The 13,475-nt window shown below is 44.9% G+C and overlaps 1 protein-coding gene across 1 annotated transcript in view; it reads right to left on the minus strand.

The window, feature by feature from the left end:
- SH3BP2 (SH3 domain binding protein 2) overlaps window positions 1-12,875 on the minus strand; it is a 56,756-nt gene extending 43,881 nt beyond the window's left edge. Inside the window, exon 1 of the mRNA XM_082243195.1 lies at window positions 12,712-12,875. Within this exon, the coding sequence (XP_082099321.1) occupies window positions 12,712-12,788 (77 nt within the window). The 5' untranslated portion in view covers window positions 12,789-12,875. The remainder of the gene's footprint in view (window positions 1-12,711) is intronic.
- Between the last annotated feature and the right edge of the window lie 600 nt (window positions 12,876-13,475).

Raw genomic sequence — 13,475 nt, forward strand, 5'->3', positions numbered from 1 at the left:
CTTTTTTCTCTCCTCTTTTTTTTCTTTTTAGCGTTTATTAAGCAGCTTGTAGTCAGAGAAATAAGTAGGCCTTTTCAAATAAATTTAGAGCACGTGTTTATTGTCTCCAGTGTAAATCACTGCACTCACATTTATTTTCAATCAGCAGGATACCCCCATTGGAGTTCCATCAAAGGACGCAGCAGATACTTCCTCTCCTTCTATTTATATATCTGGATTTTACTAGAACGTGACATGAGAATTGATTCTCATTCAAAGACTCGCGACTCACTCTTTTTAATTTCAAATGAAAAAAGCATGGTCTCTTGAGACATTTACTGGGAACTAGCCGGGTCATCGAGTGTCAGAAAAACGTTCCACAAAAAGACTTATTCAGCAGAGCCTCGAGCAGGGCAGGGATGATGAGTAAACTGCTGTAACTAGTAACATCCACCCGGATTTCACCTTTTTAGCTGTTTCCATTGAAAGGCAATTGTTGACTCACTTGTTCCAAATTCCTTCACTTGACACGTTTATTGTTACTTATAGTGGTATTAAACCCAAAACCGAAAATATAATATTTATTAGATGTGGTGGCTGCATTTGTTTTATTTGTTTTTTGTGTAGGCTTTTTCCCTTTATTTTCACCTGTTGATCAGGCCAGTAATTTGAGTATCTACACCGTGCATGAAGGTGCAACAGGGACACCTTTGGACAGCAGCATTGTCAGTCTGGGGGGGGGTCGTTAGATGCGCTAGCAGATCTAAAGCTGGATACACACTATACAATTTTCTTTAGATTTTTTCCTTCAGATTTACTAAAACCATATAATATGAAGTCAAACCTAAAACACTTTTAATTTGTATGCAATCAGGCTGCCTCTTGCACTACATAGTTGAAGGTATATCTAAAGGACATCTAACAACAAAAGTTGTATAGTGTGTATTCAGCTTTAAGCTCTTTTGACTGCCTGCCGGAGATATACTGCGGCAGGCAGCCGCTCCCAGGCAAATCACTGTACATGTACGGCGCTTGCTCTCAAGAGGCTAGGGGGCGAGCACGTGCCGCGCTCCCGCCCCTGCTCGTCAGCGGGGAAGCCGATGCAGCGGCCAGGCGGCTCCGATTGCCGCCTTACACCCCCGATCGCTCCCCGCTGAGAGAGAAGAACGGTCAGCTGTGTTTACAATGCTTATTTCAGAAGCCACCCCCCCCCCACAGTTAGAATCACTCCCCTAGGCTCACATTTAACCCATTGATCACCCACAGGGTTGACCCCTTCCCTGCCAGTGTCATTATTACAGTAACAGTGCATATGTATAGCACTGATTACTGTAGTAATGTCACTGGTACCCCCAAAAGTGTCAAAAATGTCAGTTAGGGATCTGATCTGTCTGCCGCAATGTCGCAGTCCCGCAAAAAATCGCAGATCGCCGCCATTACTAGTAAAAAAAAAACAATAAAAATTACATGAATCTTTCCCGTAGTTAGTAGACGCGATAACTTTTGCGCAAACCAATCAAAATATGCTTATTGCGATTTTTTTTACCAAAAATATGTAGCAGAAAACAAATTGACCTAAAATGTTAAAAAAAAAAAACAGTTTTTTGAGAATGTCATATAGCAGAATGTGAAAAATATTGTTTTTTTTTTTTTTTCAAAATTGTCGCTCTTTTTTTGTTTATAGCGCAAAAAATAAAAATCGCACAGGTGATCAAATACCACCAAAAGAAAGCTCTATTGGTGGGAAAAAAGGACATCAATTTTATTTAGATACAGCATCGCACGACCGCGCAATTGTCTGTTAAAGTAACTCAGTGCCGAATCCCAAAATAGGGCCTGGTCAAGAAGGGGGTAAAATCCTTCCAGTCTTAAAGTGGTTAAGGAGAAGCACAGCACAGGTTGTACTTCTCCTATGGATCTCAGGGGTATAGTTCGCTCTGCACTCCTGTGACCTGTTTTCAGCAAACAGCGGGCTGCAGTCTGCTGACATCACAGAGCTGGTCCAGGCTCAGGTAAGATTGTGACCACGGAGTCGGGATCCGCCATCATGCCTGGACCGGCGCCTGGCTCAGCTGCCCGGGGGTCTGTGAGAACTGAGTGATCTGCAGTATTAGTATCCCTTTGACGCTGCTCCTAAAAGTGATCCTGTGGCGAATCCGCCGATAAGACCGCTTTTATGTGAAAGAGGATTGCCTGCTGTATTAAAAAAATACTGGGGTTATGGCAGCTATCTGTTGCCATAACCCCGGCATATAACGTCAAAATAATGACGTATTTATACAGTGGGAGGAGAGATGAATTAATGAGTTGATCTGTCTCAGACTTGCTCTCCTCTTCAGAACTGAACACATAAAAAACATTCTGGTGGCAAATGTCATGCCGGCCAGTGGTCACACGGGTAACTGGGGATTTTTATAATCTGCTCAGAGTCTTATTAAATCTTTCCATCTAACAACAACTTCATACCACAACCCTTCCAACCACCGTATGCCATCTATGTACGGAAAATGAACCAAAGCAGTGGCATTTCTGGTAAATAGTGTATAATAAAAGTGTGTAATTCACTTCTCAGCCACAGACGTTCACAAACCCAGATTCTTTATTTCCAATTTGGTAATTGAGTGGAGAGAAATGTATTTCCAATTTGGTAATTGAGTGGAGAGCAATTATCTATCAAAAGGAGTACCAGCACAATGCCCTGTAAATTAAATGCAAACAGTAGACCTAGTCTCCCAGGGAAGACCCTGTGGGCGAGGACAGTGGGGATTTTAATGTGCTCAAAAACATCAATTGAGTAAGAGACCGATTATAAAAAATATATATAAATTTTATTAAAGACAATATGATAAAACCAACACATAAAGATACAATATCTAACAGGTGTATTGCAGCACATCCTACAATGCGATGGATCGACGCGTTTCACCCATAGTTTGGGCTTCCTCAGGATCCAGATGTGTAGCAAACTTTCTCAAAGAGTATAAATACACCCTAAACAAAAACACCAAAATATAAGTCATCGGCCAAGTCACAAAACCTATAATGGTATACTCAAAGATATAGAATGTGTATGAAGAGGGAGCTCACAGGCCCCTGCAGAGAAAAAGTACCCAAACAGGTTTAAATGCAAATGAGCATTGAGTGCAAATGCCACAGGGTTCAAAAAACATATAAATACTAAATATCACCTATGGCTTAAGCTACATGTCCAAAGGAAAAGATTCATGTCACTACACAGGAGAGCAGCACTGACCAGCGTTCCTGCAAGCAGCAAAATGGGCATTTTGCTGTGGCATTTGCACTCAATGTTCATCTGCATTTATTCCTGTTTGGGTACTTTTTCTCTGCAGGGGCCTGTGAGCTCCCTCTTCCTGTATATACGCATTCTATATCTTTGAGTCTACATTTTCTTAGGCCCCATGCCCTTTGGGCATTAGCCCCGGTGCATGAGGCTCCGGCATATAGGTGCGAGGTGCGAGCGGAAGGCACAGGTACAACTCCCAGCCCCTCTGCCGGCAGCCTTTTAAACTCTATAACAGGCCGAGAGCTGCTGTAGCTGGATAGCGCACATTTTAGGCCAGGTTCACTGCTCCCACATATGTGGCCACGGTTCCCAGCATGGGGTCTAGTGCGTCCCTGTTCACCGGTTCAGGTGTTAATCAGGTCAATATTTTTGCCTAAATTTGCACCTGAATCAGAACCAGAGATGCATAGGACCCCTTTTTAATGCGGACCGTGGCCGCCCCAGACCTGTGTGAACTGGCTCCATTGGGAGCCGGTCACACTCCCCTGTCATGCAAAACTGTCCGGGAATGTGCCTATTCCTTAGAATACATCTAGGAATGAGTGCTTAGAACACATAGCGGTTGATTTACTAGTGCATGAGGATGCAGTGATAGATGCAGGGGGGGGGGGGGGACACAGGTGCACCACCCAACTCCACTGCTGGCAGTCTGGAGTTAATTTACTAAAGGCAAATAGACTGTGCAGTTGCACTCTGCAAGGGCAGTTTCTCCAGAGCTTAGTAAGTGAGCAGAAGCTCTGCTGACTTCTATCATCCAATCACATGCAAGCAAAACATTTTTTTTTATAAATTTTCCTTGCATGTGATTGGTTATTCTTTGCAAAGTGAAGCTTTACCTCATTTACTAAGCTCAGGAGCAGGGGGGGACTGGGCCAGGAGGGCAATTGCCCCCCAGGCTGCTCTGATGCCCCATAAAAAAGCTGCACCGCTTCTGCCAGACATGCCTAAAGGATTTCTGGTGAAGAGAAGTAAAAAGTCTCCAACGCTGACCTACTAAGTGTGGGATGAAGACAAGGACAGAGCGCAGGCCTCCCCCCCAGCATGGATGGTGTAAACTGTGTCTGAGCAGAGGCCGGTTCTATGCCCTACTGGAGACTCTCCTCTCCTGGAGACCCCCCCGACCAAGCTGTCCCAGCTCCCCCCAACCCCCCCTGGTAGCCAGGTCGGTAACCCGTATTTGGCCAGTGAGTAGAGGTTACCTAGAGCGGAGTTTCAGCCTGGAATGGGGGTCAGAAGGAGGCCAGGAAGAGGGAGAGTGGGAGGAGGGCCGAGTCGCTGCACCATGGGCCTCTGGTTTGTACTTGCCCCCCTGGGCCGAAAGTTGCCAGTCACCCCCTGCTCTGGAGCAACTGCACTTTGCAAAGTGCACAGTTCATTTGCCTTTAGTAAATGAAGCCCAGACTGCCAGCAGTGGAGCTGGGTGGTGCACCTATGTCCCCCCGCTGCATATAACACTGCATCCTCAGGCATTGGGGCCAAACTGCAGCAAACACCCAGTGTGCATGGGACTTCAGAATTAGCTGAGGATGCACTTATCAAACATTCAGCACTTATCTTGGTGCAGTATACATGATGTACAGTGGTTACACATCTGCCTCCCACTCATTTCAATGTTGCCAAATTTAGATCGGATGATGAGTAGGCAGCCAGAAAAAAAAAAACCCCAAGGAAACAAAACTACCCTGCATATCGGGGAAAAGTGGGTGTCTAGAAGTTTATAAATGCCTGAGAAAGGAACTAAGTCAGGATGTTATTTATAAAAAGCCACCAACGCAAATTCTACAGTAATAGACCACAACATGAACAAAGGTCACGAGAAATGCAATGTATTCCTGTTTGTATAGCAGAGAGAAGCATTTAATTCCGGATATTTTATATGCGCAAGACACTTAGCAGAGATGAAGCCCCTGTGGCGGTAAATGGTAAGCTCCCATTCACAGATTTGTGGTGCGATATTTTCCTATGCACGAATGCGATCAACATCAACAAACCCATACTTTTCTATTGTGTCTGATTGTGACTGTTCACATCTTCACACTTGAAGCCCAAAAAGGTGCATGAGCTTTTTTGAAGCTGTGGCATGCATTTTGGCCCCAAAGCCTTTAAAGGAAGTGCCTGTAAATGCAGTGCTGGGACTAGGTCATCTATAGCCCAGGACAAACATACCAAACTGCGCCCCCCCCCAAGATTTATGAGTATTATGTGTCAGAAAAATTGCCCCCCCCCCCACCAAAACAAATCGAGCACAAATATAAATGCTCCTAAGCAAACATCTCACCTTCTCCAAGTGCAAATATGCCCCCCTGCTAAAATCCCCCCTCCAAGCTCAAATCCTCTCTTTTACCAACCCCCACAGCACAAATTCCCCCCTCCCCCCATAAAAAACAAACACATTTTTCCTCCTAGCACAAATTATCCCTACTAGCACAAATGACCCCCCTCCCCAAAAAATATATGTCCCCTCCTAGCACAAATTCCCTCTCCCCTCCCCCATATCACCTCTTCTAGCACAAACCCACCCAAATCTCCTCTCCTAGCACAAATTATCATCCCATAATCTCCCTCCCAACACAAAGCCCTCCAAATCACCATTCTTAGCACCCCTTTCTAATTTTCCTTCCTAGAGCAATTCTTATCCCCTGCCACCCTCCAAATTTCCCCTCCCATCTCCTCATGCCCCCCCCCCACCTCAAATGATACCACAGTTCCCAGGGCAGCCGCCCCTTCTGCTCATCCCTTGTCCCGGCCCTGAATGCACGACACAAGCGATTTTGGGCACTTTGGTGCCTGGACAACTGTTCTCCTCCAAAACAAAAATGCCTGAGCTTGCAAATACGTGCAAAACACTTTAAAATGGCGCGCTGCCACGCACAAATACCTGCAGTAAAAGCCCTTCCAAATTGCCTGAAGAAGCTCAGGTGTGAAGGGGGCTACTCCATTACTGGAGATGCCGTATTCCATTTTACAGGCGGCTTGTAATGTAAACTTGAAGTAGACGGAAAGGCTACAATAAACCTACTTTAAAATGTTGCCTTGCCATTGTTTCACTTTGTCTCGAAAATCGCTATGTGAAAAATATTTTTTTCATGTTTTTCTATATGGTCAGTTGATCGCAAAGCTCCAAGTCCTGAGTGTAAGGCCTCATTCGTGATACGCAGCAGCTGCATGGACCCAGCTGCTGGTCCCAATTTGACAGCTGTTTCCCCCAATGCACACTGTCTGCGTTTTGGGACACACCCCCCCGTATGGCTCTTAAATTGGTTCACCCATGTGATCCGATTCTGGTGCGGACCAAAAAAAGGGTCATGTGCAACTCTGGCCTGAATGCGATGCAATTTCAGCCATACAATCTGTATGGCTGAATTCGCAACACACAGACATCGCATATGATTTGCATAGCAATGCGGTGTGAATCACATGCAATGTCTGTCATCACATATGTGTGAGCCAGCACTTAGGTCGCATAAGGCCCTGTTCACATCTGAGTGTATTTCAGCTTGTAAAATGCTGATGAGGTGGCACAGATGAGGAGTCACTAATATGCCGCACTGATAGGTGGCACTGATGGGCACTGGTGGGCGGCACTGATGGGCAGGCACTAATGGGCACTGATTGAGGCCACTATGGGCACTGATTGGTGTCACTGATGGGCATTGCTTGGTGTCACTGATGGGCAGAACAGATGAGCAGGCATTAATGGGCACTGATTGAGGTCACTATGGGCCCTGATTGGGGTCACTGACTGGTGTCAATGATGGGCATTGCTTGGTGTCACTGATGGGCAGAACAGATGAGCAGGCATTAATGGGCACTGATTGAGGTCACTGACTGGTGTCACTGATGGGCATTGCTTGGTGTCACTGATGGGCAGAACAGATGAGCAGGCATTAATGGGCACTGATTGAGGTCACTATGGGCACTGATTGGGGTCACTGACTGGTGTCACTGATGGGCATTGCTTGGTGTCACTGATGGGCAGAACAGATGAGCAGGCATTAATGGGCACTGATTGAGGTCACTATGGGCACTGATTGGGGTCACTGACTGGTGTCACTGATGGGCATTGCTTGGTGTCACTGATGGGCAGAACAGATGAGCAGGCATTAATGGGCACTGATTGAGGTCACTGACTGGTGTCACTGATGGGCATTGCTTGGTGTCACTGATGGGCAGAACAGATGAGCAGGCATTAATGGGCACTGATTGAGGTCACTATTGGCACTGATTGGGGTCACTGACTGGTGTCACTGATGGGCATTGCTTGGTGTCACTGATGGGCAGAACAGATGAGCAGGCATTAATGGGCACTGATTGAGGTCACTATGGGCCCTGATTGAGGTCACTGACTGGTGTCACTGATGGGCATTGCTTGGTGTCACTGATGGGCAGAACAGATGAGCAGGCATTAATGGGCACTGATTGAGGTCACTATGGGCACTGATTGGGGTCACTGACTGGTGTCACTGATGGGCATTGCTTGGTGTCACTGATGGGCACTGTTTTTTCTTTATTGTAGCCAGGGCACTGATGATCAGTGCCCTGATTACCTGTCCTGGACTTCTCTGATCGGCTCTCCTCGCCACACACTCTGATAAACAGCGATAAACAGGACTTCCTCATTTACATGTGACCGGCTGTGATTGTAGCCAAGATCGGGGTCGCGCCATGTCCTTAGGAACACATCAAGGCCGCGATTGCCACGCACCCCCTGCTCTGGGGCGCCGTTATATGACATCCTCCCAGAACGAGAGCTGCACCACTCCACTGTCATTTGACGGTGGGTGGGTGGCAAGTAGTTAAGAGGCCAGCCAGGGGCAGCCAGGCAACTAACATTTTCAAAAGCTAGTCTAAAATGGCAGTGTCTATAATGATTTCACTACGGGTTTCCCTGTACTAGCTGGCAATGGTTGCTGTAGAATCTGTTATGCACTCATTGTGAATTTCTCCTTTCTATGTACACCTTTATCTGGTTATATGAGCTGCTTGGAACTTTTTTGTGGCTCCTGCAATCCTTCTATTTCATAATAGAGGAAATACTATTTCTTACCAATCATCTTTCAGTCTGAAGTTGCTTCAATTATGACTTGCATATCAAGTGTGGTTTCTATGCACTGGTAGTTACGTCTTCCATCATCAGGAAACTCGTTTTAATATGAGGCACGTGCCACGTGGTGCCAATGACAGCTGGGCTGATATCACAGCAGAAGTTTAGAATCCTTGTAAGACCACAGGATATTATCCTTCTTGCAGCGAAACCGATACATTTTACTGGCATACATACATCATCACCCTGTCCTCAGAAATTGGCAGTTGAACTGTTTTTGGAGTGGGGGAGGGGGTGGGTAGGGTGAAAATACTGCTAGTTATAGGAAAGGAAACCATTGCCAAACCTACACAATTGTTTTCTGGATCCATTAAACAGAGAATCTTCTGCTCAGGTCACAATCCTAGACATATTATTTCATATTCTACAATATATATTTAGCAACGTTAATGTTTTGTTTTCTATCATGACAACAAAACATTAGCTGAAGTCCACCATAAAATATATTAATTGGGTATACAATATATATCTGCATCAAAAATAACCAATTCAAATTCATTCTGTAATGGTCCCACTTCATCAGAGTCATTTTGACGTTGATTTTGTTTTTTTGCACTTAAAAATACTTTTTTATTAACCACTTCTGGCCCGGAAGATTTTCTCCCTTAACCACTTGCCGACCCCTGCAAGTACATATACTGCGGCAGTCAGCCCCTCACAGGCAAAGTGACGTAGGGCTACGTCACTAGCCTGTGAGGCTCTGGGGAGCGAGCGCTCGCCGCCAGAGGCGCGCTCCCGCTCGGTCACGGACCCCCCCGCGCGTGTGCCCGGCGGACCCGATATCCGCCGGGCACTCGCGATCGTCCGTGACAGCGGGAGAAAGGCAGGCGGCTAATGTAAACTTTTTTTTTACCAAAAATATGTAGCATAAAACAAATTGGCCTAAAATGTTAAAAAAATTTGATTTTTACATTTTTTTGTGAAAAATATTGTTATTTTTGCAAAATTGTCGCCCTTTTTTTGTTTATAGCGCATGATCAAAACACCGCACAGGTGATCAAATACCACCAAAAGAAAGCTCTGTTTGTGGGAAAAAAAGGACGTCAAATTCGTTTAGGTACAGCATCGCACGACCACGCAATTGTCCGTTAAAGTCACGCAGTGCCAAATCGCAAAATACCCCCTGGTCAGGAAGGGGGTAAAATCTTCCGGGGCTTAAGTGGTTAATGACCAGGCCATTTTTTGCGATTCGGCACTGCGTTACTTTAACGGACAATTGCGTGGTCGTGCGACATTGTACCCAAATAAAATTGATGCTCTTTTGTTCCTACAAATAGAGCTTTCTTTTGGTGGTATTTGATCATCTGTGCGATTTTTTTTTTTTGCACTATAAACATAAAAAGAGAAACAAATTTGAAAAAAAATATATAATATTTTCCACTTTCTGCTTTATAACATTCCCAAAAAAACAAAAAAAAAAAACAAACATTTTTCATCATTTTAGGCCAATTTGTATTCTGCTTCATATTTTTGGCAAAAAAAATCCCAATAAGCCTATTTTGATTGGTTTGCACAAAAGTAATCACGTCTACAAACTAAGGGAAAGATGTCATTTTTATTTATTTATTTTTTACTAGTAATGGTGGTGATCTGCGATTTTTTGCGGGACTGCGACATTGCGGCGCACAGATCGGACCCCTAACTGACATTTTTGATACTTTTGGGGGGACCAGTGACATTACTACAGTAATCAGTGCTACAAATATGCACTGTTACTGTAATAATGACACTGGCAGGGAAGGGTTTTTAACCCAGGGGCGATCAAAGGGTTAGGGGGTGTTTTCTAACTGTGAGGGGGATGGGCTTGTGAATTCAATACAGAGACTTGTGTACCTAAATAGGAGAAACACAGGCGCTCTGTATTGATTCCTGAAAGAACATTGGTCTGCTGTGTTTGTAACAGCAGACCAATGTTCTCTCTTCACGGGGAGCGATCGTGGGTGCCCGGCGGCAATCGCGGCCTCTAGCCCCGTGCATCGGCTTCCCCACTGGTGAGTGGGAGTGTGAGTGCGCCCCCCCAGGATTCGCGGAAACCTGTCAACCTACCGCTGTGTATAGGCGGCAGCTGGTCGGCAAGTGGGTAAATAAGGCTTTATTCAACAAAGAGTTCTTAAGTGCTGTAAGCTATACCAATGACTCCAAAACAAATAGTGGGCAAAACATGGCATTCACTTAAGGTAGAACTAAACCCTTTTAAGCCAAGGAAGCTGCCATCTTAGCCTCTGTTTGATCTGCAACACTATGGGGCTGCACCTGTGATCAGTTATGACACCAATTATTTGATGGTTGGACAGTTTTTGGTTGAGAGCAAAAGCAAATGTGACAGTTACATTCCCAGCATGCCAGGAATATAACTGTTTTTTGAGACCATTGAATCAATGGGTTTAGTTCCGTTTAGTAGTAGGGTATGAAATTATCTTGGAATTTTAGTTAATTAAAATCATTTAGGCAAAACAAAATATAAACAAAAAGTCCTAATTTATGATACTGATCAAAATAAGTTATTTTGTCCTATGGCAACCCAGCAGGTTTGAAATGACTCCAGAAAATGGTAAATACCGTACACACAGCTGAACAGCTGAATGTCATGGCGGCAACGGCCGGCTCAATATAAGCAGACCGACATTCGGCCCGTGTGTATGGCAGCTGGTCCGACATAAGCCAGCTGTTTGGTCTCTGTCAAAAGGGCATGACTGAAAAAGGTCTGCCAACCGGGTCCTGATCAGCGCTTTTAGCCAATGGCCTCTCAGAACACAATGCTCAGCGAGGGTGTGTGGGGGGGGGGGGGGTCGCTGTACTAACATCGTATAGCTAGTACAGTAGCTCCTCTTGAGCTCTTCAGTTTTTTTTCATTCAGCCCACTGGGTTGAACGAAAAAAATCTAATGGTGTGTACCAGGCTTAAGGATAGATTCACATGTTCTTGTGAATTGTGTTAACGTGCTTTGTGTCGAGTGTTTTCATGCATTGCATTAACGCAGGCTATTCACCTTGAAAGGGCTGACAACACTGAAGAATGGGCCAAGAAATGGACATGCAGCATTTTTTCCTGACATAGAGCACCACAATACATGAGAGTGCCTTACTGCGCGGTGTGGTGCACTGCAACGCATGTATGTAGGAGTTGTGATGCCTTAAGCCCCGTACACATGCAATGATTATCGGCCGACCGATCGTCCGTCTTTTGTCCAGAGTTGTGTTTTGTTGGTTGGAATGTGCCTAGACTGCACACGAATTTTCTCGCCCAACAAAATTCTACTTCAGAAGTGATGTCATGTGTCGGTTTGCTTTCTTTGTGTTCTTTCTTCACTGAGCATGCCCAGACTTGCTCATCAGATTTTTCCCTGTCGAAATCTGTACTGACTGCACGAAAATCGGCCGTTGTGTTGACGGCCAACAAAAATTTTATAGCCTGCACACCAGATTTTATTTGGCCGAAAATTCGGAGTTGGTTGTCGGAAGCATCATACTAACAAGCCGAAAATCGGCAGATCGGTCGTCGGACGAAAATTCCCTGCCAATTTTCGACGCGTGTATACGGGGCTTTAGTCTATTGGGGTGCCTTTTAAAATAAACACACTAACATCCATAACATGTAGTAAAACGCACATTACCACAAGCCATCCTATTGCAAAAGTGTTTTTCAGCCCTGAAAGATTGACTGGGAAAGTTTTTTGCTTCTGCAGTCACCTAAAGGAATGGCCAAAACACATCTTGAGGGATCTAAACGTTTAAATAATACCAATGGCATAGACTGGAAATGGTCTTTGGAGCAAGTAAACAGTTGTGGACACCCTTTGTTGCTCATGAAGGGTCCTCCTGATATCATCTTCACATGGTGACACTCATCCACTTGTGCAGTTGCCAATCTTGCTATGTTCCATCTCTCCAGTTTCTACTACATTCACTGCTTTGCCGTCACTGCCAAGGCCATCTCGCCATTGTTTTTTCTGATAATATCAGCACCAATGCATTCATTCACACACAATACCAAACAGTTGCAGGTGATTATAAGGCCCCGGCTTTTATACTGAGGGATCCAAGCAATCTTATGTGAATTGCAGGCCACCTTTCTGACCACCTGTTCACCGTATGGATCCCTGTTGAGTTTGGAGGCCTTTGTAATAATATGTCCTTTTTTTTCCCTGATATCTCACTACATATTGTCCAATTGCTCATGTAAAGCTGTACAATAAAAAACAACCCAATAAGCTACCATCGAAGAGTGAACAGAAGCATAGCAGTACCATTAGTCAACAAGGACACTTCATCCACCATCACAACAGAAAAGCTACATCTATCAAAACAATAGCAGCACCACAAACCTTACTTCCACCCGACACATGGCTCTTCTTTCAACGGACACCGCTAAAGACTTGGATCTTCTTATAGATGTCGCCATCAGAGTAAAATCCAGATTTCAAAGACCAAACTCATACTGGAAAGTGGAAGTACACAGCAGCAATGACAGAGAAGCTGTGTGACTCGCCTGCCTCTGAGAAACAAATAGCTGGTCAAGTAAGAGACACAGCACTGCCCAGAGCTTATTTCCTCTGGTGATACAAGCTTCCTCTTTTCTGGGGTCTGTCACCGCAACGCCGCTCTATATTTTTTTTTACAAGCTTCCTGTTCTCACAGTTCCATGTCGCATCAAATAGCCAGACACATAAATAACCTATAAGTCATATCAAAGGGAATTTCCATGCAAGGGTCTTGTTTCTAAGGCTGTCTAGCTTCCTCATATATGAAATAGCAGAACATGTAGAACACACCTATGGCTGAAGATATACAATCGATACTGCAACAACAGCTGTTTTTTGTCTTAATGATCGGGTTTTTTTTTAATTTCCCTGTACAAAGATGTGTGAAGTGACTTGGAGCTTACACAGGGATGCAAAGTCTCTTGCTGGGTACCTGAGTGGCCAATCGACAAGGAGGAGTGATGTCACATGGGATGAAGGCATGTGGGTAACATGCTGCACTATACCCAGAAGTACCAGGAAACTTTTTTCCTCCTGGGGGCCAATTGGAGTGCAGGAGAAGCTAAGGAAAAATACCTATACACTGCTGGTGAGGATCCATTAAAACG

Source organism: Pelophylax lessonae (assembly GCF_965119305.1).
Source record: "Pelophylax lessonae genome assembly, chromosome: 1".
NCBI classification, from domain to species: Eukaryota; Metazoa; Chordata; class Amphibia; order Anura; family Ranidae; genus Pelophylax; species Pelophylax lessonae.